The 25792-nt window shown below is 35.8% G+C and overlaps 2 protein-coding genes across 3 annotated transcripts; one reads left to right on the top strand and one right to left on the bottom strand.

The window, feature by feature from the left end:
• Positions 1–589: 589 nt before the first annotated feature.
• Positions 590–6043, top strand: LOC130992776 (tobamovirus multiplication protein 2A). Of its 2 annotated transcripts, none has more exons than XM_057917529.1 (7): positions 590–744; positions 1162–1453; positions 1864–1963; positions 2324–2404; positions 2481–2585; positions 3045–3257; positions 5786–6043. In XM_057917529.1, the coding sequence occupies exons 2-7, from the start codon at positions 1215–1217 to the stop codon at positions 5891–5893; spliced, it is 846 nt and encodes a 281-aa protein (XP_057773512.1). In that variant the 5' UTR covers positions 590–744; positions 1162–1214; the 3' UTR covers positions 5894–6043. The 2 variants fall into 2 exon arrangements, with proteins under 2 accessions (XP_057773512.1, XP_057773513.1); XM_057917530.1 differs by lacking the exon at positions 590–744 and adding an exon at positions 761–1042.
• An 8165-nt stretch (positions 6044–14208) lies between these two features.
• Positions 14209–20543, bottom strand: LOC130992775 (protein ABA AND ROS SENSITIVE 1). The gene is made up of 7 exons (XM_057917528.1): positions 20178–20543; positions 19578–19677; positions 18377–18587; positions 17562–17856; positions 14917–14992; positions 14732–14778; positions 14209–14636 (listed from the first exon to the last, which is right to left on the bottom strand). The coding sequence occupies exons 1-7, from the start codon at positions 20267–20269 to the stop codon at positions 14456–14458; spliced, it is 1002 nt and encodes a 333-aa protein (XP_057773511.1). The 5' UTR covers positions 20270–20543; the 3' UTR covers positions 14209–14455.
• Between the last annotated feature and the right edge of the window lie 5249 nt (positions 20544–25792).

Genomic DNA, 25792 nt, shown 5'->3' with positions numbered 1-25792 from the left:
CAAGAAGTGAGTGGCAGATGCGAGAACATAGGCAGATGTGAAACGTTAGCTACTAGGAAAACTAAGACTTAGAAGACAAGATTTCATAGATTAATCTCTTCTCTTTACTCTATATCGTTCTGGCCTATCACCCGATAGTCCATCACTACCTTCGATTGTTTAGAGTTAATCATGGTTTGTTATTGTTAGTTACCTTTTAGTACGCTTATGGACCGCCCTTTCCTTCCCTTTTGTGGTACGGACGGGCGAGCAGCAAGCTAGTTAAGATATACACATTCGTGATACCCAATTAGGATATCACTCGCTCAAGGTTACAGTTAATCTGTCAGATTACTATTATCATATATATATAAATTAATTATATAATGCGAAATTGAATTGAAAAATGTAACACTAACTCATATAGAAACTCCGAAAGTCAGCAGCGGCCGAATAAATAGAAGAAAAAGAAATATAGATAATACGTAGAAGATTCATGAAAATTGTGCTTACAAACGGTGATAGATAAACTTGCGTTGCGTTGCGTTGCGGCCCACTAAAAAAATTAAAGCAATTTTGCTTATGTAATTTATTAAAAAATAAAAATAAAAAAATAAAGCAATTTTGGCGCAATGTCGACAGAAGCGAAAGGCCACTTTCACAATTCATTTTTTTTTTAATACAAACAAAATATTAAATCCGCTGATCTCTCCATTTCTCTTCGTCTCTTTCTCGCTGGATGCTTTGATCTGCGATTATTCTCTTGTAAGCTCTCTCTCTCTCTCTCTCGTTTCTTTATCTATTCAATTGAGAAGCTATAAACGAATTTTCTTCTGATCTATTGCCACTATTCTTGTTCCTGAATGTTGTTTTTAGTATTTGTTGATTCCAGCATATCTCACCTTTCTGATGCAGAATTCACATGCATTAATGGTTCTTTATGGGTTAATCTTTCTGTCTCAGCATTTTCTTGAATTATTCTGTGGATAATTTTGGATGCATCTCTGTAATTTTCATATTCATGTATTGGGCTGAATAAGGGTAGCTGGGGACTTTTTTGGGGGTGAGAAACATAGTCTGATTTTGTGGATTTTAAATCAATTATCTCTAAGTCATAGTTTTCTTATTTCTTCTTAAACCAATTTTCTTATTTGCATGCGAAGTAATTCAGTTGCTTTGCAGGGAGTAAAGGGCTTGAGTTGTTGTATCAGAAGAGAGATTATTCGTTGTACAGAATGGGGTGTAAAGGGTTCTGGGAATGCCTGTTGAAGCTTTTGAACTTCTTATTGATGCTTGTGGGTTTGGCTATGGTTGGATATGGCATATACCTCTTCGTGGAGTACAAGAACTCTGCTTCCTCTGGCGGTGATGAGCCCGTTCCCCCGTCAAGTCAGGAGCTTGTACAGCTTGGTCGGCCCATGCTGTTAGCTGTGTCTTTGGCCGATAGCATTTTTGACAAACTCCCAAAGGCATGGTATGAAGAGATAACCTCAACTCTATCTTGTTCACGGTTCTGTTAATCAATATTTAGTAGTTTTCTGGAGTATCAGAGTCTTCTTTATTAATGCATTCTGTGTGGTCCATGCTTTAGATAGCGTAAAGCCTCAAAAGGGCTTGGTCAAGTATCTACTCTTGGAACTTATTGGTCTATTAATTACTCTGAATATTTAAATTACTGGTAATCATTGTAAAATTTATCGCACATTTACTTGAACACAATATGATATACTTCCTCCTATTCATAACGTAAGTCTTTTTGTAACTTATATTTCAAAAATGACGTTTTGGAGTTTAATACGAAAGTTGCCCTCATTAACTCTCATCATCTATGTCTTATTTTATGTTTTCCTCCAATAATGATTGTGTCATATGTTCTAATTGCAGGTTTATTTATCTCTTTATTGGAATTGGTGTAGCTGTTCTTTTTGTTGCTTGTTGTGGTTGCATTGGAACGGCGACTCGAAATGGCTGCTGCCTGACTTGTGTATCCTTCCCAATTTATTCTATATTTCTATATCATCAATCAATTTAGGGTGAAACTGCATGGCTTCATGCCCAGGAGATTCGCAGAGTCCTCAAGGAATACAATGATTTGTTAACTGTAAATTATCGCTCCTCAACCCCGGAGTTTTTCACTAGTAGACAATATCAAGATACTTTCATTGTTGAGTAGAAGTATGATTAACTATATGCTGGTTGCTTGGTTTTGTCTTAATATTACTCATCTGATCATCTTTATGGTAATTGATGCAAACAAGTTAGTTGAAGAGTTCTTTAAAATTGTCGATGTTATTTTTCTTTTTTCGTTCTCCGAAAGATGGTTGAGTTCCTTAAGATAATTTAGTTTTCAATACTGGTAATCCTGTTGATATTGGTGGAGTTGGGACTGGCTGCTTTTATATTCTTTGACAAAAGCTGGCAGGAGGTTAGTCGAACTGTGATTGTTATCTTTGATATCTGACTTATTAGTTGTAAATCTAATTCACGAGCCAAGTGTACAGGAAATTCCAACTGACAAAACTGGGAACTTCGATGAGATATATAAATTTCTGAAGGGCCATTGGGAAATTGTCAAGTGGGTTGCCCTTGGTGCTGTCATACTAGAGGTAATAGTACTATTGACATATGCTTGTATGTGAGTTGGAATGGTTGTATGCCCTGAAAGTCTCTATGCAAGTAATTCTGTTATTTGTGACTGTTTCAGTTGTGACACCAGAAAACCAACACCATAATGTAATAACTGTCAGTGTATATGTGTATATCTTTGACAGTTCCACTGCCACTTTTAAGAACAATTTCTTGGTAACACTAAGCTTTTGCTGACGCAGAGTTTAGGTAATAATGATATAATATATTCCTACTAGACTTTTCTTATGCAGGTTTAGCATGTGTGGCAGAGATGATATTATGTTTCAGTGTAATCTCAATTAACTGAAGTGTGGGACTTTGTGGCGTTGTTTCCAGGAATGAATAGCTGGCTTAAAGTAGTTGAGTTGTTTAGATTGTAAAAACTTGACGAACAATTTTGTTTTTCTTTAATTTTACTAATTACAGTGAAACTGCAGGCAGTTATATTTTTGTTAGCACTCATTGTAAGGGCTGCTAATAGACCAGCAGACTATGATAGTGATGAAGAATATATAGGTGCGCCAAGGCAACAGATCCGACAGCCATTAATAAATAGACAGCCTGTGCCAGCCACCGGTGTCTCTGCCGCTAATACCCTTGACCAGCGCCCCAGTAGGAATGATGCATGGAGTACACGTATGAGGGAAAAGGTGAAAATCTGTTATTTTTTTTTAGCCATTGAATGCTTCAATGACGGTTTGCTCCATAATATGTTTTGCAATTGCTTGTGTTGAAGATATATTAAATTAAATAATTATAACAATACTCCTCTCCACCAGCCTAAGCTTCTAGAGAAGGTACTTAATATGCAAGGCCTTGACACTATTCTCTCACCAACTTACGCTTTTAGATGAGCTGTCATTCAACAATTCTAACCAATGCTTATCCAAAAAAAAAAAAATGAAATCAATGAATTGTAAAGCAATTCAGGAACAAGATGTCTTGATTTCAGGCTTATTCTGATCTGTTTATATATGGGTCTAATTTTAGAGTTATGTCCAATAATTAAGCCTTGTCAGAGATGGTCAGTAGATGACATCCTATCCTTAATGTGGAAAGCATGAATAATTATCAGGTTGGGGTTATTAGGTTAAGGATAACTGGTAGCATAATCTGTTTCTGGAAAAAGTTCAGTATGAAACTGAAAAGGGGAAAATAAAGAAGAACTTTGTCTGCTGATCTGCTGGGATTCTAATTATATAATGCTTTTGGCATTCTCTGGTGGTAAGAATGTTACACTGAGTTTTTGTAATAGTAATGTGCTATTGCCAAGTGAGATACTTAAATGAATAAACTAGTATACTGTCTTGTGTCTCGACTTTAGAATTAGGGGGCATTTACTTTTGAGGATTAGCCTTGATAGGTAAAAGATAGTTTCCTTACGTGGGTGTAGTAGCTTCGCTTCTAGCAATCAAAATAACGTTATTTTGGAACAAAATTTGTTGGGAATTTTTTTTTACAACCTTAAGGAATAGTTGCAAATTAGAGATCAACCTATTCTTTGCCTGAAATTTTATTATTTTCAATTAAAACAACATATTGGAACTGGCAATTTTGAACATATTTCAAGAAAATAAGTAATTCTGACGTCAATTTGTTTAGTGTTGTTTTCTTATGTTGTAAAGTAATGTTCAAAATTGTCAATTCTATAATAATTATGTTCTTTCAATTGAAAAAATAAATAAATGTTGTGTAATTCGCAACTATTCTGGAATTTTGTGTATTATTTGCAAAGGTTGTGATATTTTTTTGCCAACATATCTTGTTCCAAAATGACGTCATTTTGTTTGCTGGAAGCTGTGTCCAAGTAGGAAAATTTCATAAGCCATGCCAAGTTATATTCTCCAGAGTGATTTGGGGATGATAAATAACACACAAATTTAAATTTATATGTCATTATTGCATAGCTTTAAACTTGTGGCTAATGTACAACTTTGCCAAAGGTTGTGACTTTGGTGCAATTAACCCAATTAAAAAATATTATCATCATGCTAAATACTATCTTTAATTATAACATTAATTGAGTAATTTTACAAAAGAAAAATAAACGCACATTGTCATATGCTTAAATCACTCCCTCTTTCCACGATATAGATTCCACTTTGCCATTTTGGTCCGTCCACAATATCATTTCCACTTTCATTAATAGTAGTACTGTAGTAGTGTCCACAAACCCCACTCACAACAATAGTGGGACCCAAACTTTACTCACAACAATACCTACTACTATCAACTACTATCCACCACTTTCTTAAAACCTATGTCGTCTACAAAGTGGAAACGATATCAAGGACGGAGGGAGTATTTTACACGATAATAGAACTTGTACCCTTTTTTTGGATGAAAGGTCAAATTGGCATGGAAGGTAGTCTGTTGGCTCAACCATAGTAGTGGCAGCTTCATGATGATTCATTGCTGTGAGATTGTATCAGTTTCATTTTCATATGTTCTATTTCTAAATAATTTGGGGCAAATGTTACTTCTCCAGATCTTTGAACTTTAGGATAGGCATTACATTTTGTAGCTGTGGCATATAATAAGAATAGCTAGCAGACAATAATTTTTATAGACCATCCATTTCAGAATTCTTCCCAATCAAGTAACAATTATTACATTCTAAGAACTTTGATTTGTCTGTAACTTTCTATGTACTTCATATTTATCAGCATGGGACTCATTTCTACTGTAAATTGAGAAGCTTTATTTGGTGCAGTGTTTATGTGCTGTCTGTTTTATAATGTATTTATTCTCTCGAAAGGAGAGAACTTTGAGTGTGATTAACATTTCAACTTTTTAGTAGTTTTAGTCTCGGGTGCATAATGTCACTAGTCTTTATATGCAAAACCATCTTTGTTGATTTCTTAGTCCGCAACCTATACAGCATGAACTTTCACTCTCTCATTAGAGTCTTAACTTAGTTTGATCGTGAAATATAACACAGTATTTCATTGTATCTTGAGGGTAGATAAAAGCACAACCACAGACAGATATCCTTGTCTTAAACCTCTCCTGTAGACATGACCTTCCATAGATAGTACTTTCAGTTCTATAACACCTTGAATGATATAAATTTCATCAGATTGTTACTCGTATAGGTAAGTGTTATGATAATAATCATTTCAAGTTGCATTGAATTAATTCTTCATTTGAAGTTACTTATGCATTGCTTGTGAAACAGTACGGGCTAGATACTTCGGAGTTCACGTACAACCCTTCTGAGTCGGGCAGGCACCCGCAAGCTGGTACACAAGCCGCAGAGGAAGGGAGTCGCTGCATCATAATGTGATGCTGATGCTTGGTTTTGCACGTATTAGTGTATGTTCTGAACCGGATTGTAATTATTTGGTGTGAGATCTTTGTATCTTATGAGATCAGTGTTGGACAAAAACACACGATTTCTCCCGTCTCATTAATTTGAAGTCTTGTTTCCTCTTTCCGTAAATGTTTCTCAAAACTTCTTACAAAGAACTGTTGTGGGGTGTTACTTATCTGTGCATGCTTGTAAGATGATGTTTCACTTAGATTATAAGTTTCTTAAAATAGCTTAGAAGTAGATTTTTAAAAAATATAGTTTTTGGGAAATGTTTGGCATTATTAAGCTTTTATGTAACTTATTAGGTGTGAACATATGAAGGAAATAGTTTGGCCAAGGCTAGAGAAAAAAAAAAAGTTCTCTCACCGCTCTTCGGCAAGTTTCTAAACCTTAATACTCTCTCCGTTCATATGTTCTCTTTTTGCTACTCCCTCCGTCCCACTAGACTTTGCACACTTGCCTTTTTTGTTTGTCCCACTAGAATTGACACTTTCCTAAAATAGTATGTGGTCCCTACTTTCTCTACTCACATAAAATAAGTGGACCCTACCTACTTTACACTCTTAACCCTTTATTCTTAATCTCCGTGCCCAACTCAAAAGTGCCAAGTCTAGTGGGACGGAGGGAGTATTTTAGTATGTCCATAGAAAATGTTCTTTTTTCATTTTTAATCACTACTTCATAATACAATCAATTAGTGTGGGACTCAAGTTCCACTCTTCCACCACACATTTTTAAATATTACCACATAATAACACTTTCAATGTGAGACTCCAACTTCACTCACAACATAATTTACTAATGTAGGACCCAAATTTCACTTCCCCACCATACATTTTTAAACACTACTCTATAATAACACCTTTAATATGAGACTCAAACTATACTCATCTAACATTTCTTAAAACCTACACCCAAAAAGTTGGGAAACATTGATCGTGGACAGAGGGAGTATCTTATAATGTCTTCTCTGTTGCTGCATCTTCCGCCTCAGAGTGTTGCTGCTCATCCCTCTTCCTTCGTTGGTTTAGCTTCCGTCTCTAATGGCTAGCCCACCAATACGTTGGTGCTCAATCTTTTCCTTGTTTCAAATAACTTTCAACTGTGGCCACATGGTTCTTCAACGACTAATTTATTTCTCTAGAATTAAGCCCAACTATCATATCTCCTTTGAGGCGGCCAGAAGAAAACTCTATAGTTGATGCAGTCGATCCTAGGGAACATTTCATGTGCCGCCATGCAAACACTAATTATCATGCTTGAAATGTAAAATTTTGGAAGGGTATTTTAGATCTTGCCAGCTTTATTTTTTTAGGAGGTTTTTTTGTTCGCTTCTGAAAATTCATATCATACGCTCTTGCATTGCGGTAGAAAAATTGTTTTCCACCAAGAAAGTGGACGTATGCGTTCACAACTTTAAAGAATTAGTCCCCGTAAAAAAAAAAAAAGAAAAAAGAAAAAAAAGCTAAGACTTTTATACTGCAAATCTTGCAATCCTTGTTTGAGTAATAAGTTCACTCGTTCAGGTTTTCTCTGATTGCTAGTCGCATAAAGGAGATTACCTTTGTTGTGTTGCTAATATGAAGTTGGAGTTAGGCAATATATAAAAGATATCCCAGCTATGGAATTTAATTCTAATGGGTAAAGGATTCTACATAATTAAATTCTCTTTGGAGTCGGATCAACATACAACCACAAATCGACTTCATTCCAACTTAAGACTGGTGTTCTTCGTATTAGGGATCGAGTTTCGGATTTCCACCCATACAAAGAATTTTCTAATTTGGATAATGTAGGTGTGTATATACAATTTGATAGTTAAGTATTGATATCTGAAAATTATAACAAGTGTTGTGCATTTTTTAGGTACACTGATTAAGCTTGAATGGTAGTACGTTTTTCGGCGAGGTCGGCCATTTTGCTTGGGTGCTTCTTGAGATGGATATCTATAAAGACTTGGTCTCCTATCTAGTGATCGATAGGGATCTTTGTCATTTTACGTGGAATTTGAATTTGAAAATCTCCCTTATTTTTGCAATAAGTCTAAAGTTGTTGGTCACTCTTTGGAGAATTTTTGCAAATATGTTGATTAAAAAGGCGTTGAAGCACAAACTAATGATTTCAACCATGGAAGAAAGAGGATGATGGGTTTCATACAGCAAAATCTCGCTGAACTAATAAAGTATGTTGTAAATCCGACGAACACTCTCACAGCACCAATAGCAAAGTTGCACATAATCGCAATGATGAAAGTACAACGAACGCCAATATCATCACTTCTAACGTTTATGACGACTTATTTTTGGAAGAGGATGAGATATTGGACAAGTCTAGTTCGGAAGCAGGTCAACTTACATTTACTAGTCCGAATATCCTTGCTTTTATTACTAAGCTCGTTGCGAGAGGCAACTTTGCGGCCGATGATAAGAATGTATAATGATAATTTTGGTAATACATATATTGTGCATTTGGGTGTTGCTTCAACTGACATAGATTCTACATTTGAGAATGACAAGAAAATACATGCTTTAGAAATATTGTGCATGGTAGTCGGGTTGCTAATAAGGTTGTGGCTAGGCTTAACACGACCAATCTTCCCCTCAACGATACTCCTAATTAATGGAGCAACATAAATCTTTTCTTCAGTTTATTAAACTTATTTGTGGTATTCTTCGTCATCCTTCATCCAACTCTAATGTAGAGCCTACTATAGCCATCACAAACAAGGAATTTAAGTGTTGGTCTCGAGCGAGTGTGCATTCGTATAAGGATTGAGGGAATACGCCAATTATAATTTTTTTTCGTTTTTGTTCAGAGTTGTGTCTAAGGAATAGGTCCAACTGATAATGAGTCAGCAGAGGTTGAATCTAACCAGTTAAACAAGTAGTCTGACTAGATCCCAAATAAGTCTGTTCACACTAAGTGATCAGTTAACAATCTTAGAGATAGCTTATCAGATGATCAGTTGGACTTGTAATTCAGAATACAGAAATGATCTGGAACGAGATTCAGAATTGGATTGGGCTTTACACCGCTCGGACGGACTGCATTGAGGCGCACTTCCACTCCTTTATTCACAAGGGCAGAGGAAAGAACAATAAGAAATTCCTTGAGGCTCTTTGGACTTGCACCACTTGGCTTATTTGGAAAGGTCGTAATGAGAGTAGATTCCAGGACAAGAACTGGGAAGTCAAGAAAATGCTGGGCGAAATCAAAGCGAGGCTATGGAGTTGGAATAAGGTTTTTAAACTGTTAGATGTGGAGATTAATTTTAGCTGTTGGTTCTCCAATTCTATTTCCCCTTTTCTGTTGTAATCAGTTTGGTACTTCTGGTACCATGAACTTTCTCTAATAAAATCCTTTTTCTGATAAAAAAAAAAAAAAGTTGGACTTGTAATTCATGTCCGAAATGTGATGGTTAATTAACTCGCTTTATGAAAATCTCTTTTAGTCAACAAGACGACTTAGTGAATAATAGATGAGACATTTACTAACTTATCTTGATGCGCTAAATGCAGAATGATTGTATGCTTAACTATAATAGATTCGAATATGACAAATATGTAAAGCCTAACGTAAATTACACAAAGGTTTAATGTGGTTTGAAGCCAATTGCTTCATCCACAACCATGTTGAATAGGGGAATCCACTTCACTTTAGGAATCCTTATTTTGAGGTTGTGAGTCAGCCGATCAACTCATTCTGTTAAGCTGATCCACGAGTTACGCGGTCGTGACCGTATCATGCAATTTACACGGTTTGCCTCCATTTATTCTGTTCACTTTTAGACTACTCATTCGTAGTTTACTTGTCGAACTCCTTCTATTTCCAACACTAATCTTTTATAGAGGGTGAGAGGTTTCATGAGGACCTCCAACTATTTGAACACACTGTTATAATGAACAATTAATGGGTATACTTCATTTTAATCTAGGTTAAAGGTATAACAATGAAGAACTGTCTAGTATAGGAAAGTATTGTTTGTGAATGCATGCAAAAGTTTTTATTTGGTTGTCACACATTGAGTAGTCGAGTTCGCCCGACAGTGACAATCGGCTTTGAACCCGACGGGGGATCAGGGTAGTGTACACGAGTAAAAGTCTATGTATGGGCCGAGTTGGTTGGGTCCCCCATGCCTAGCACCCAGGTAACACCAAATAAAGTTAAAGTGTGCACGTTTCAGGAGTCTAGGCTCACAATTAAAGTATTCAAGTATTTTTAAATTTATAGTAATTGTTTTCTTGAAGTGTTGCTATATTTCCTAAGCAGGCATGTATTTCACTAAGAGAAATTCTTTAAACTTATTTTTTTTAAAGAACATTAATTTCACTAAGTGCATTAGTACTCAACCCAAATTTATTTTAAATCTTTTCAGATTGATGAGAAGTTGGGCGCTGGGTGTGTGTAGTGGTGGTGGTCATAATCTCAGCAAGTAGGTTAAGGTTGTCTTCAACGAAAGTTACCTTATGTAGACTCATGTCATTTGACTGAGTTCACTGCCAGTTCTTCAATTAAACTCTACTTATTTTAAATGTCATGTGTGGCGCTTGAAAAATAAATTTATCTTCACAAGACAAATTGAACAATTGAGTTACTTTGTGCACTCAAATCATTTTTTTAGATATCTAAGATTTGCCCGTAGTCTTCATACTCTGTGTCAAATCGGATTTCCTTGAGCAATCGATCAAAGCATATAGGTTAATTATTTCCGCTAATTAACCTAGTTTAGTATAGTATTTAAGTTAATTATTTTCGCTAATTAACCTAGTTCATTAAAGCAATTGAGTAATTACTCAAAGTTAAGAAACCCTCAATCCACGTGCCGGCCCTAGCTAAGTCGGGCCGTCACAACATGCATTTAAAGTGTTATTTGCGTGCATTAAAGTATATTAGAGGTCATGTATATCATGTATTTTTATATCAAATATCATTTGATTTTATAAAAAATATCATTAACAAAGTATCATTTGCATACATTAAAAGTACTGCCCCCATCCTAAAAAAAAATATCCATTTCTTATGGCACAGATTTAATAAAGTTGTTGAATGTACTGTGAGTGAAGGGTCTCACTTTATTATGAGTGAAAAACTTACCAAAAATAGACTGGATACATTTTATGTGGACGGACGAAAATGACAAATTTGATACATTTTATGAGGACGAAAGGAGTATCATTTTTATGTTATTAAGAGTGTCATTTGTAATGTATCATTTGCAAAGTATCATTTCTCGTCCATTCGAAAGTAATATTTACATGCCTTTAAAGTGTCATTCGTAATATATCATTTATTTAATACAAAGTATCATTTGATTCTATAAAAAACATCATTTACGAAGTACCCCTCCATCCCTAAAAATTGTGACACATTGGAAGTGGCACGGATTTTAAAAAAAAGTATATAGAGATTGAGTCCCACACTTTTTTGTAAATAGCGAGAGAGCAAGTTTGTGGGGTCATTTCCAAATAAGAAAATGTCACAATTTTCAGGGGCATCCTGATATGGTAATAAGGTCACAATTTTCAGGGATGGAGGGAGTATCATTTACATATATTAAAATATTATTTTATGTTATTAAAAGTGTCATTTGTAATGTATCATTTGTGAATAAGTATTTCTCGGCCCATTCTAAAGTATCATTTGTATGGATTAAAAGTATCATTTTCTTTTATTAAAAGTGTCATTTGTAATATACTACTATTTATTTTTATAAAAAAGTATCATTTGATTTTATAAAAAAATATCGTTTATGAAGTATCAGTTACATACATTAAAAAGTACATCATTTTATGTTATTAAAAGTGTCATTTGTAATGTATCATTTGTGAATAAGTATTTCTCGGCCCATTCTAAAGTATCATTTGTATGGATTAAAAGTATCATTTTCTTTTATTAAAAGTGTCATTTGTAATATACTACCATTTATTTTTATAAAAAAGTATCATTTGATTTTATAAAAAAAATATCGTTTATGAAGTATCAGCTACATACATTAAAAAGTACATCATTTTCTGTTATTAAAAGTGTTACTTGTATATCATTTGAGAATTACTCATTCCATCACAAAAAAGTATGATACTTTTGCCATCTTTTGTGTCCACCGAAAATATGACACTTTTATTTTTAGAACATGGTCTCATATATTTTCCTCATCTTTTTCCTTTCAAATCCCCTTATTTACCAAAAAAATCATCCTTAGTTCTATCTCAATCACTCATTTTATACAATGATGGAACCATTTCCCCACTACATAAAAATCACCACCAATTTGTGCCCATGCCTACCAAAAATGTCATACTTTTGGTGGATGGAGGGAGTATCATTTATTGTTGCATTCGAGGGTATCATTTGAATGTATTAAAAGTTTTATTTGTATGCATTAAAAGTGTCATTTATAATCTTTCATTTGATTTTATAAAAATATCATTTACGAAGTATCATTTATATACATTAAAAATATTATTTTTTGTTATTAAAAGTGTCATTTATAATGTATCATTTGTATTCATGAAAAGTGTCATTTATCGTTTTATTCTATACATGAAAGTGTCATTTATATGCATTAAAAAATATTATTTATAAAAAGTGTCATTTATCGTTTTATTCTATACATGAAAGTGTCATTTATACGCATTAAAAAATATTATTTATAATACAAAAAATGTATTCATTATTAATTAAATTATAATTTAAGGAAAGTTTTAATCAACACAAAAGATAAACATCCTTTAATTTATCACGTGTCATTTTATCTATAAATGGAATAAATAATCTGAATTGCATTGTTTTGTTGGTTGATGTCGACTGCAAAATAAAAATGAAAATAAAATAAAATAAAAAATAGCAATCATAACCCAACCATCTTAAATTTCTCACAAATTCTCACTCTTCATTTTTCTATATACCGACCCAATTAATGCCGCTGTGGATGACAACACAAATAATTTAAACAAAAATGGTGGTCACTTCTTACGCCGTTACTGCCCTAATCTATAATATATTTTAAAAAATAATTTTTCAATTAAAAATTATTTTCAAAACTGAGTGGAAAATTTATAATTATAATATAATTGAAGTTTATTTATAAATTATAGTATTTTTTTATTTATTTTTCTTTAACTTCTTATTTTTTTTTATATCTTTTAAAATTCTAAAATTCAACTAATTATAAAATATTTGATATGCATATCAATTGAAAAATCATGAAAAGAGATTAATCTGATAGTATATGTTATGTAAATATTGGATTGAAGATGTAGAAATTATATGTATTTAAAGATTAAAACCTAAAGAAAATTCTCTCCTCTCCTTTTTTAAAAATAAATCTATTTTTTTAATTATTTTTATTTCTATTTTCTTTTTTTTTTTCTTAACTTATTTTATAATATATATTTTTCACAATATCAATTTTTATTTTTGAGAATTTTTTATATTTTTTTATATTAAACTCATATATTTAGCTAAAGTTATAGTATTTTTTTATTGTAATTGAATTGGTATCAACTTTATATATATAGTAAAATCTAAAAATATTTTCTATGCATTGCACGAGTGCAAATGCAAATCTAATTAATTCTAAAATTCAAGAGAAAGCTCATAAAAGTTTTTGTCTACTTGTTATGTGACCATGAACACATTTTTAGTTCGAGCCAACTTCAAAACTAGCCTATTTAAAATTAAAAAAGATGAATAATAGCCATTGTTATTAAGATATCTTTAAGATAGACCCTCTCCGACTAGCCGACTACATACGCTGAAAAAAAAAAAAAAAACCTATCCGCAATTTCGAATGAAATCGTCAACTGTGAGGGCAGAGTGACGGTTGCAGCGGCAGCACAACGATATGCAATGCCGGCGGCAAACTGTAGTCCAGCAGATAATTTCGATGCTCAATGCTTAATAATATTATTTTACCTTAATAAGTAATACCTCTTCCAACCTACTAGTATTATTTATCCTAGACTAGATAGATAGCTAATCTCATTTTTTTTATATTACTCATCTTAATTTTATTAATCATACCATTTCTAAGCATGAATACCAAACACACCCAATAGAGAGAATTTATCGTCACAACTATAATGCGTACTACAATATGTATACTGGTTAATATTCATTAAAATAAACCATAGTTCAATTGCATCAATTAGAAAAAAAAGTCACAAAACGTATCATAAAAATGTGATAATGTCTCCATGTGTCAAATTAAATAAATCTTTTCCCCCGATTTCATATGGACAATTTATCTATACAATCCGCAAAACTGGAGCATAGCTAGCACAGTTTACTTCAATTTCATTAAGATAGCCCTTTCATTATAAGCTTCGAATCTGCAGTCAGCAGCTATGCAAATGAAGGAAATAGCCAACTGCTGTAATTTGTTACGAGACGCTTACAAGCTTAGGATTCACCAATCAATCTTTAGAACCAACTCTGAAGTGATTTTCATTCTTAAAGAGGAAAGTGGCTGGTTTAGCAACACAGACACATGAATACACATACAGACAATCACCTGCAAACGCAGAGGGAGTGTGCCTAAAGATGCTTAGCTCTCCAATCGACTTTGAAATTCTCGTTATCCTCATCATCACTGGATGAATCGCCGTAGCAGGAATCCTTGTGTGTGACTTCCATACTCTTAGCAGCAACAGCAGATCTAGAAGCCTTAAGCTCCAGCTTCTTCCTTCTTAACATTTCAACCCTATCTACGTAGTTCCTATCAATCAAGAAGAAAACTAACATTGTTAGAGCTTCATGGAAGGCTCAAATAGACTTGGATCCGGATAAAAGAAATTTCCTTTAATAATTTACCTTTGCTCAACCATCTCCTCCTCTTCGATCGTTTCAGCTGCATCAAACTGCAACATCAACAACAATCATGTCAATGGTACAGCTGATCAATACAAAACATATGATAGGCTCGTTCAGTCTATGAATTTGAGATTATATATTTATTTGTTGGGGGGTGGGGGTGCAGAAAGAGGGTGAAGGCTGACCTCTTCTTCCTCCAAACGATTATCTATTTCCTGTAAATCATCTTTAATCAATCTCTCGAACTCCTTGTATTCATCCCTGGCAATTTTAATGATTAAAATAAACTGAATGGTGAAAAACATATAGTTAAGGGAGACACGAGAGCAAAATGGTGCTCTTCAACAAACAAATTCAATTAATAAGGGAAAACCAGTATGAGCAGTTACATTCAGCAGCAGTTACATGTGTCAATCAAGCAATTGTTGGCACTAATTTCAGCAGTTGGGAAATCCTTGCGCAAATAGTCCAAGAAAAAGCTGTCAATCATTTTACTTCGGCAAATGCAATAAGAGCTATTTATCACTTTTCATCTAGGAGGGCCAAAACAGTGACAAATGTTCTGAGGAATGCCCCATATAGTAACTTACCAGAATTACATTACAACAAATGGAAAACGACAAAAACAAAAGCTCACAAGACACAAAGAACTTTAAGAGTACTAAGATGAAGAGAGCTAAAACATCGCAATTTTATTAAGTATGATAGCGTTAGATCAGCTGCAGTCTGCAAATTTAGGATTATCTTTATTTTGTTAGTTCATAGTTATCTTTTATTTTTTCGCAGTAGTTCAATTATTTAGGGTTAAGTTTTTAGGTCAAGACTCATGGGCTCCAAGTTAATTAATTGGGCCTCAAGTCATTAGGTCTATATATAGTTCTTTACGATTTAGGGTTAATTATCTTGGGATCATTGTTTAGGGACAGCAATAGCTGTAGGGCAGAGATATTTTTCTCTGAGGGCCTCGCAGGAGGAGTTTTATATATTGTATTTTTATTTTCTTTCTTATTTCTTCATCTTCATACGCCTTTACTCTATCAAATTGGTCCGACCTGCCGGATCGAAAGATGACGATGACGAGAGACCAACAACGCATGGAGCAGATAGAGAAGGCACTGGAGGAACTTCGCGCTGCCCAGTCTGCAGCGGCGGCGAAGCAAGCAGCGTCAGATTCTAAACTTGACGCCATTCTCGCCCAGTTGAAATCCATTGATCACTTTGATCGGGGCCCCGATCCCTCGCTGTCGGAGTCAGAATGTTCCCCCACTCCGATGTTGCAGAAGATGGAGATGCCCAGTTTCGACGGATCTGATGCTCGTGCATGGCTTGCACGTGCAGAGCAGTATTTCTTGGTGCACCAGACACCTGCGGCGAAGAAGGTGGAGTTCGCCCTGATAGCCTTGTCAGGGTCATCGATGTCTTGGTATCAATTGCTGATCAGGAGAATACCTAATCCCGATTGGGTAACTTTTCGTCAGGAGTTGCTGATTCGATATGGCGATGAGTCCGCAATTAACGGCTATGAAGCCTTGCTTGCAGTCAAGCAAACAGGTTCTCTCGAGGAATATATCGCCGCTTTTGAGAATAGGGTTTCACAAATTCCTGATTTCTCGGATGCGCATTACTTGGGATTTTTCTTGGGTGGGTTGAAGAAGCATCTGCGAGCCCAGATTCAAGATAGTGTAATTTTCAGCTATTCAGCCGCTTTACAGGCTGCTCGAAAGATAGACCATGCAACATCGCCAGCCCCACCAGCAACGAACACATCGTCGGTTGTCTCCCACACGTCGTCCGCTTCCCCGGCTGCCTCCCTCACTTCGTCTGCCCCTCCCCGCAATTTTCGCAACATCTCCAATGAGGAGTACATGAAACACCGTGCAGCTGGCACTTGTTTTCGCTGCGGCCTGAAATATGGGCCATTGCATCGCTGCCCACCTAAAACACTACAGGTTTTAATCGGTGACATGGAAGATGACCCGGGCAGGGACCTAGAGAATTATGAGGATACCGGGCTGAAGGAGGAAGTCCCATGGGACCATATGAATCAGCAACCGCCTTGAGGACAAGGCTGTTTCGACAGGCGGGCAATTGATAGCGTTAGATCAGCTGCAGTCTGCAAATTTAGGATTATCTTTATTTTGTTAGTTCATAGTTATCTTTTATTTTTTCGCAGTAGTTCAATTATTTAGGGTTAAGTTTTTAGGTCAAGACTCATGGGCTCTAAGTTAATTAATTGGGCCTCAAGTCATTAGGTCTATATATAGTTCTTTACGATTTAGGGTTAATTATCTTGGGATCATTGTTTAGGGACAGCAATAGCTGTAGGGCAGAGATATTTTTCTCTGAGGGCCTCGCAGGAGGAGTTTTATATATTGTATTTTTATTTTCTTTCTTATTTCTTCATCTTCATACGCCTTTACTCTATCAAAGTATCCCAAGAAATAAGCAAATAAAGAAATGCAAGCCTTTAGCAAGATATTTCAAGATGATTTCTCAGTTTAATACACTGAAGGCAATAACGCATCACTGCTGAACAAACAATCAGATGATTAATCAGATCAAATTATGCGATTCCCGACAGTCAAGCCTCATTATTATTAGCAGGCTTCAATTAAGAACATAACTGCATTGCCACTAAAAGTAAAAACAAATTGATGCTTAAGCAAGCAATCACTCTGTAGATGGGGTAAAAGGTACCACCCCAAAATATTCAGAACTGAATCGTGCAAATTATTGTATTCTAAATACCACCATGCCATCAATCACAATGTTAAATGCAAATGCCGAGATACATAAGCGGATATTGGAAACAAACCAAAACAGAACTTACTTAACATCAGGCTTGACAGGTGTGATTCCCCGTGCACGTAATTCAGCATCTTTGTCATCAAAAAATCCTTCAGGAAGTGCTCCTTTGGCTTGCTTAGATTCTAAACCAGTGGCTGATTTTGACACCTGCCTAAAATCTTTGGAAGCCTGAAGTCCTGGCTGTCCCATTTGCTTAGTTGTAGCAGTCGATGATGTGCTGATCCCATTCCCTGAGACAGAAGCCTCAGCAAGTTGATTCTTTGCAGACACAGAATCCTCCACTGAATCAGGGGTTCCAAAATTTCTAGGCTCCCTTTCTAGAAAAGAAGAAAGTCATATACAGTTAATTGGCAGAAAAAATTCTTTGATCAAGATAATCTAGAAAGCAACAAGAGTTCAATCCTCCTGTGAGATCTTAGTCTGTTCTGCATCAGTTATTAGCATGAAGAATCCTTTCTCATATGAATCATATGTTAGTTCATTGGTTAGGATAATATGTGGCACATAAATGGTTTATAGTCTATCATCAATAAAAAAACTAAGACAGCTATGGATAGCTTTGAATGCAAACAAAAGTGCATTAACATGATCAGAATCCAGAACAGTCGTATATGTCAATAACTTGTAAACAAAAGGTCATGTATCCACAAAGCAAAATAAGCCTCCTCCCCTAGGTTAAATTATCAAGATGTACTCTACGCACAAAAAAAGGTTAATGCTAAGCTATTATTCTCAGCCAGACAGAAGATATAAAGATAAAACTACTACTATTCACTTACTCTAACAATAGTTTGACATTGAAAGAGAACTCATCAAAATTCTATAACAGATACCTACCATTTTTCTGTCTCTTCGTACTATGATCATCAAAAAAATCTGGTGGCAGAGTAGATGATTGTTGTTTAGGCAAGGCAACTGAAGGTTCAGATTTTGCACTCAAATCTCTGGATAACACAGGTTTAGGCTTCGGTAACTCTTTAGCAGACTCAGATTTAGCATCATTAGCCCGATTTTGTGCAGCAGCACTGGCTTTGAACTTTTCAATAGCCTGAACAAGCAGAGTAACAATGAAGGAAAATTCAAGTGACAATAACTATATTTGAATACATAAAAAGCATCAGTTATAAAGGCCTACAGATTATGCTTCCACAAGGGAAAGAGAAAAATGTGTAAATTATTGCAAGCTGATTGTTCTCAAGAAATGTGAAATTGAAAAGCAACTCCAAAGTTTCATGTAATAGATGAAATCTTGATTTCTATATCCTGTCTGAAATATTGTAAGTATAGAAGGGTGGAAACAAAATCAAATTATACGGAAGCTGACATCCTAATTGATAATGATGTGAATGCGATGGGATTGAGGATTTTCATCTATAACGCTTGCATGCGCAGAAACTAAAGAGCAGCTTCCTCAAGAGATTTGGAACACAAAGAGGCTATCTAATTGTCTTCCCTTTTTCTTCCTCCATTGAACTAGTCAAACCATAAGACTTATTACACATGAAACTTTAACCAATATAAACCTTGAAACCTGAATGTATCTCAATGCTCCAAAATTATGATTTCTACACCCACAAACCAGATAAATCATAACCCACAAACCAGATACTGAGTTCCACACCAGGCTTCTTCATGACAAGTTGGAGGTTCATACATGATTACATTCTACCCTTTCAACCTTGAAATATTGGTTTGAAGATCGATGCCTCGTAAAACTCCTTCGTGAGAAGTTATAGTCCACACAAAAATTCAATTTGATGAAGTAGAACCTTACTTTGCCAATATCTGACCATATGGCAGGTATGAAGTTATGTACATCAATAATGCAATTGATGCCATACAATGTTAAGAGGTCAAGCTACAACTAGACAGTATGCATATATTCTTATATGATGAATGATTGTTATTACCAGAAACATGCAAACTTAACTCAACCAGTGACCTGGCACGATGCCCCCTATTACGACACTCATACCTTCAGGTCCAGTAAAAATTTCAAATCATTAATTTGACAGAACTCTATGTCACAAGATTTTACCTCGTGATGTTTGCGAGATGCTTGATGTGCAGGCCAATGCAACTCAGATTTGACGACCACATCACAGACTCTACATACGGGTTGATCATGTTCATTATACCTGCACTTACAAATTGCAAAGTTCACCTTTTCAGGGAAAATAACTCAATAAATGTATATATATTCTGGAACCCAATGTTCAAAAACATTGAAAAATAGTTTCAATCCAAATATTCCTAACAAGCTATGGAAAATCCACAATGACTTTACTCCGCAAACAGGACTAGAATGCAACATTTCACAACACGGTAAGATAAAGTAATTCCGCTTCCTTAAAATTCACAAATCGTGGATTTCACAATTTCATCTAATCTCCCATGCTTGAAAGCAAATACAATTGCAGATACGCACAAACCTTCTGAAAATAGATACCACTAAATTTATAAATGGCTAAAGAGCATCATATTCTAAGATATACACACAATCAACATATAGGTGCAACTTTGAAGAAGTGAAAAATAATCCAGGGCTTGATAAAAACAATAATTTCTTTACCAAAAAATAATCCGCGCATTAAAATTATACAGCCGAACCCGCATTCAAATAAACCAAACGCAATACCTCACAAGCGGAGAATCAATTCGCTGCTTTTCCCTTTTTTGCGCGTTCAACTTGGCTCGAAACAATGCTTTCTGCTTCGCTTGAGCATCCATTCCTAATAATTCTTTCGTTTTACCAAAACCTTAATAAAATACTAGCTTCCAGTTTCAAGTTAGGTCTCCGGTTTTCGCAAAAACGATCATACTATCTATTAAAGGATTGAGAGGAAGGGGCGGGGGGTGTGTCGGCTGCTGGAAGTCCGGCGAGAATGGTGAGATGGGGGCGGCGTCAGTGGGTGTTGAACAGCGAGCCTTGGCGGAATTGAAGAGAGTAGAAGAGAGGAATTCAGATATCTGACGGGAAATGAACGCGAAGACAAGGGCGAGATGAGAGATTATGTAGTGGGCCTTCATTTTTTTATTCATTTGTTGGGCCCCAATTTGCACTTCATTTAAATAGAAAATTTTATTGAGGGTAATTTTAAACATAGCCACAATTTTATGACTATAGCCTCTTGTTTAAAAAAATAATACAAAATAATTATGATTTATATCCTTATAATCCTCATTTAAAATTTATAATAAATTAATAATTTTATGAAAAATAATTTCGAAGAACATTACGTATAATCTTATTATTTATGTAACCCCAATTCATATACTCGTAAAGAACTCATTTATGTAATCCCAAGGCGAAGAAACGCAAAGCCCCTTCTTCTCAGCAAACGAACGACCGAAAATTAAAAGTAGTTCGTGAAGAGGAAGCAGAAGTCTTCTTGCATCTTGAATACATAAATGAGTTATAAAGGCCTACAGATCATAACTATATTTGAATACATAAAAAGTTTCAGTTATAAAGGCCTACAGATTATGCTTCCACAAGGGAAAGAGAAAAATGTGTAAATTATTGCAAGCTGATTGTTCTCAAGAAATGTGAAATTGAAAAGCAACTCCAAAGCTTCATGTAATAGATGAAATCTTGATTTCTATATCCTGTCTGAAATATTGTAAGTATTGAAGGGTGGAAACAAAATCAAATTATACGGAATTGTCTATGCTTTTTATGTATTCAAATATAGTTATTGTCACTTGAATTATATTCTTCTCCATCCGAATCTGGGGATGGAGAAGAAGAAGAAAGAGATGATGAGGCATCAAAGCGAGAAGCCCTCCGTGAATTATCGGAATCCCTTCGAAAAATCTCGAATCATAGACATTCTCAAAGAGGCAGCGACGAAGGACCCCAAACTTGTCCTCCCTAAAATCGTGCAGAAGGCGGATTCCGAGCCAACCCACCGGAATATATTCGTGTTTGGGGACGCCACAACCGAGCAGCTTGTCCAGGCATTCAAGCCCTTCGGCGAAAACGAAGAGAGTGTATGCCTTCGTGATGTTCAAGATGCAAGAAGGCTCTCAAAGCATATTCAGTGGGTTCTTAGGCGTTGATCTAGCCTCGTTTCTTGGCATCATATTCGGTGATTACCACATCTCAAGATCCCACTCTGGTGGATTGTATTGGAGTCGTAGAGATATCCGTGTTCCTACTGCATTTTCTGGTCATCAAGAAGGCAAGATCGATTCTGTATTTTTATTACTTGAATCTAAATGGGAATTTGAGTGTGCTAGGTTCTCTGAATCTCCGCTCATTTGTTCGTTTTCAACCACCGAATCGATGCTAATATCAATCCAACATTGCGCAAGTACCTCACTTTCTGCATCTGAATAAAACGTTCGTGGCTTGTTCATATTCTGTTCGTCGTCGTCGGATTGTGGTTCAACAGAAAGATTTATATTCTCCAAATCTTGAACTGCCTTTCTTGAAGATGGTGTCCCTCTGTCAGTACCACTCCAATATATGTTGCTCCTCCTAGACGAATCTGAAAACATCAACCCCTGTGAAGGATATCCTTGCGGGGAAAACCGTGTCGATGTGATACCAACTCGGGGGATATCTGTTGGCTGAAACCCCTGAGGCAGATGCCCTTGGGATGAAAATTGAAATGGAGGGACCGATTGACTCATGGGATTGGGATTGTTAGGATATATTTGAGGATTAGGCATATTTGACCACGAGAAATTTGAAAAATTCGGACGAATGCCTGAATTTTGAGAAGGATTTTCAGAATTTTGAGAAGGGAAACTTGAATTTTGAGAAACAGAATTTGATCCATAGGGATCAAATGAATTTGAAAATCCACTCATGATATTCTTTAAATTTTGTGAGAAGCAAGAAATTTGAGAAATGTGTATACAAAGCTGTGCAGGAAATATATGAGATTGTTGTGTTATTTATAGTAAAAAAATTGACTGTTAAAAATTTGCCCATTATGCTTTTGAACGTTATAGCAAAAAAAATTACGTTAAAAATTTGGCCGTTATTATAGCTAGAACAAAATTTGAAAGAAAAACTAAAAAGAATGAAAGAAAAAAAAGACTATTTTTGTAAACTCCCCAAAAAAGAAAATTATGACTTTTTTTACAGGATGAATGGAGTAGTAATAAGTAAATAGAGAGCGGGGCGAAAAAAATCAGAAAACAAAAAGAGGGGAACAAAATTAGAAAACATTTAAAGCACCTGACCGCTCGCACCCACCTATTTTTTCTTCTCCATTCTGTCACACCGCACTACGCCGCCTGCCGCATTGAGTCACGCCGCACCACGCTGTCGCCCCGCCCTGCCGTAACTCGTCAATCTTCGCCAACTTCTGTGGCCTATGGTCAATGACTGTGATTTTCATTTTTCAATTTGTGTCAATTGTCAGTACTTTCTCAAACATAAACAATTAGCCCACCAAGTATTTATTCTTAAGTTATTTGTAATGTATTTGAAGTATTGACTCAACTCAATACACCTATTGAATTGACTCGCAATCGTACGAGGTCATCTAGTGAAGTAAGCTAATCCAAGTCGTACTCTCGAGGAAGACTAAGTAGGACATTCACTTGTATTGCACACATATGACAAGAAAATAAACCTAAACACTCTAAACAAAAGACTGGGATTGGTGAAGTTCATCGTAAAAATCAACAGCTTTACCTAAACCTGACCTTTCAAGAACTTCAACCTCCACGAAATGCCCTGTTATTCTTATATTGACTTCCAAAGAATTCTTATTTAGCAGATCCCACCAATCTTTATAAGCAGCGACAATGAGAAACTTATTCCTATTCTGGGTCATGCGTGGAAACAAGTTGTCGATTGTGATTCACAAAGCAGACATATACAAGAGTTTGCCATCTAAACAAACTCTCTGAATACCCGTATTGAGAATACCCAAAATAGTTTGATAATACCTAAGTTGACGGCTGAAGCGAAGTGGGCTATATGACTCAATAATGAAGTAATCATCGATTCTCGGAACCAAGTAGTTGGAGCTAATAGCCATGATTAGACTTCGCTCTTGGACCCTTGCATTTTCATCATCAACGTATGCAATATCTTTGTCCTTCACAAGCATAGTACAATTTCAAGAGATGAATTCCCACTTATGGATATGGTTTAAGCATCTTTAGGATCATAAAATCTCGCACTACCTTCACCCAAAAATTGAACCATTTTATGAACGCAAAAGTTCTATTCAATTCTAGGGAAAAATGAGTCTTGAAATAGCACGCCATCCAATAATAGACAAAGTGGAACGAAAGCGTAGCTTGAGCTTGAGAGGGCTCTACGGTGGAAGAAATAATATTCGAACCTTTGTAGATGCTAGCTAAGAGTTGAATGACTTCTTTTGGCTTGCCATCATACTTTCCATCTTGAATGTGGATGGCCTTATCAAGGTAGCTCATCACTAGGGAGAACAAAAACACATTGCCAAGAAGAAATATACTCAACCAAATATGTCTCGTTCCAATGTTTTTCCTTAACACCAAGGCAAACAAAAGTGTCCCATTCCTAGAAGTCCATAGCTCATGAACTCCAAAAGCATCGTCGGGATTATGAGTCATCTTAAGACGTGTTAACTTCCTTATCTAAATGGAGGGGGCGGTTGGTATCTTGGGCACTTCTTCGACCAAAACTTATTCGATTTCTCAATCGTGATTGGGCAATTCGAACTCGCATCACTGTCTCTCTTAATCATATGGTAGGTGTAGAACAAATTCTTGCAACTTACAGGGAGAAATGACTTCTCGTGTTGATCCACACCGGTAAGTTCCTTCACACAGGGAGTTGTTTCGTTATAAAGTGATCCATCCACCGAGAGCCTAGAAAGATAGTGCGAATCTCACAGTGAAACTAACAGCTAGTCGGAAGGAGGTAAGAACAGTGATTTATGCTTAATTGTTCTTATTTTGGGGGTTTGATTGTGCTATTTATGAGTTAAATATTTTGGAAGTTGGTGCGTTTATGGGTTTGTTTAATGCTTTGTAGGAGCTTTTGATAAAACAGGAGGAATAATATTTTGTTCGAGTTTTTGGATCAGAAATGGCTATTTTGGGCTCAAAGTGGGGTCCACAGCTGACGGCGCTTACTCTGTTCCCTTGCCAGAGTTGACAGAGCTGAAGTCCATTCGTCAGAGTGGATTTCCCGTGCCAGAGCCAAAGCTAACAATCCCAAGCCAGAGCTGAGTTCCAGAACTGACCAAGCTCGACAGAGCTGAACTTCTTATGGCAGAGCTGATCACGCCTCCAGAGCAAAATACATCTCCAGAGTATAATACATCTCCAGAGCTGACTACGTCTCCAGAGTTCACCGCTTCCAGAGCTGACAATTCATACCCAGAGCTCACCGTATCCAGAGTTGACTATTTCCAGCTCTGCCATGACAAACTTCAAAGCTACCTACGCCAATACTGTTCCAGAGTTGGCAATCACTTGCCAGAGTTGCCATGACTTGTTGAGCACGTTATCCCTTGCAATCTCCTGTGCGCACACGCCTGCCTTGATGTCTATCTCTTAGGCCGAGTTTGGCTGGGTCGTACTTGATGGTCATTAGGGTTGATGAAGAGTGGTCTATAAAAAGGGCTGAACGTTCATGATCAAGGATAATCTTCTGCCTCCGGCACTTTACTTCTTTCGCCTTTGGAAATTATTGAGCTTCGACCTTAGGCAATCAAAACAATCTTTAGTTTAATTCTCGTTTTTCATAGTTCTTTAGTTTCGAGTTTTAGTTAGCATTTAATTCAGTTTTAGTTAGTTCTTCGTTTAGAGTTGTAATCAAGTGACAAATTTGCTTCTCGAGACGATTTCGGTATTTATTAATTACGTTTATTTATTAGTTTCTACTTGAATTATGCTTTGCTTTCAATTATGCAATTTCGTTTACATTAGTTTAGATTATAAGCTTTTAATTAAAGTTATTTAAATTCTTAGCGTAGTAGCATTTAATTTCTAGTAGCCTTTACTTTATGCTTTTAATTCTGCCTAGGTTTAATAGTTTATTTCTGCTTCGTATTTATGCTTTGTTCTTTTCTGCCTAGTTAATTGACTCATCCAAAAACACCTAGCGGATGGACTCGAATTTATACGAGGTCGTCCTAGGGCGGTAAGGTGACTCAAGTCGTCTCACACGGAAGGCTTAGCAGGGCTTTAATTGTATCACTCACAAGAAACGGAAAGAAAACCTAAACACTCTAATCGGGTAGTTGGGTCTGGCACTATCTCACTCTCTAATCACCAAGACATAAATGAAAGAAA

This window comes from Salvia miltiorrhiza, chromosome 7 (assembly GCF_028751815.1).
Source record: "Salvia miltiorrhiza cultivar Shanhuang (shh) chromosome 7, IMPLAD_Smil_shh, whole genome shotgun sequence".
Classification (NCBI taxonomy): Eukaryota; Viridiplantae; Streptophyta; class Magnoliopsida; order Lamiales; family Lamiaceae; genus Salvia; species Salvia miltiorrhiza.
The sequence above is the reverse complement of the archived record's forward strand: the minus strand, read 5'-3'. Positions and strand labels throughout refer to the sequence as shown.

Excerpts from the sequence above, each read along its gene's own strand:
- LOC130992776 (XM_057917529.1), top strand. The coding sequence starts at position 1,215 with ATGGGGTGTAAAGGGTTCTGGGAATGCCTGTTGAAGCTTTTGAACTTC. Across the intron at positions 1,454-1,863 it reads GACAAACTCCCAAAGGCATG|GTTTATTTATCTCTTTATTG; the intron begins GTATGAAGAGAT and ends TTCTAATTGCAG. Across the intron at positions 2,586-3,044 it reads TTGGTGCTGTCATACTAGAG|GCAGTTATATTTTTGTTAGC; the intron begins GTAATAGTACTA and ends GTGAAACTGCAG.
- LOC130992775 (XM_057917528.1), bottom strand. The coding sequence starts at position 20,269 with ATGGATGCTCAAGCGAAGCAGAAAGCATTGTTTCGAGCCAAGTTGAAC. Across the intron at positions 17,857-18,376 it reads TACGAAGAGACAGAAAAATG|AAAGGGAGCCTAGAAATTTT; the intron begins GTAGGTATCTGT and ends CTTCTTTTCTAG. Across the intron at positions 14,637-14,731 it reads GAGGAGATGGTTGAGCAAAG|GAACTACGTAGATAGGGTTG; the intron begins GTAAATTATTAA and ends CTTGATTGATAG.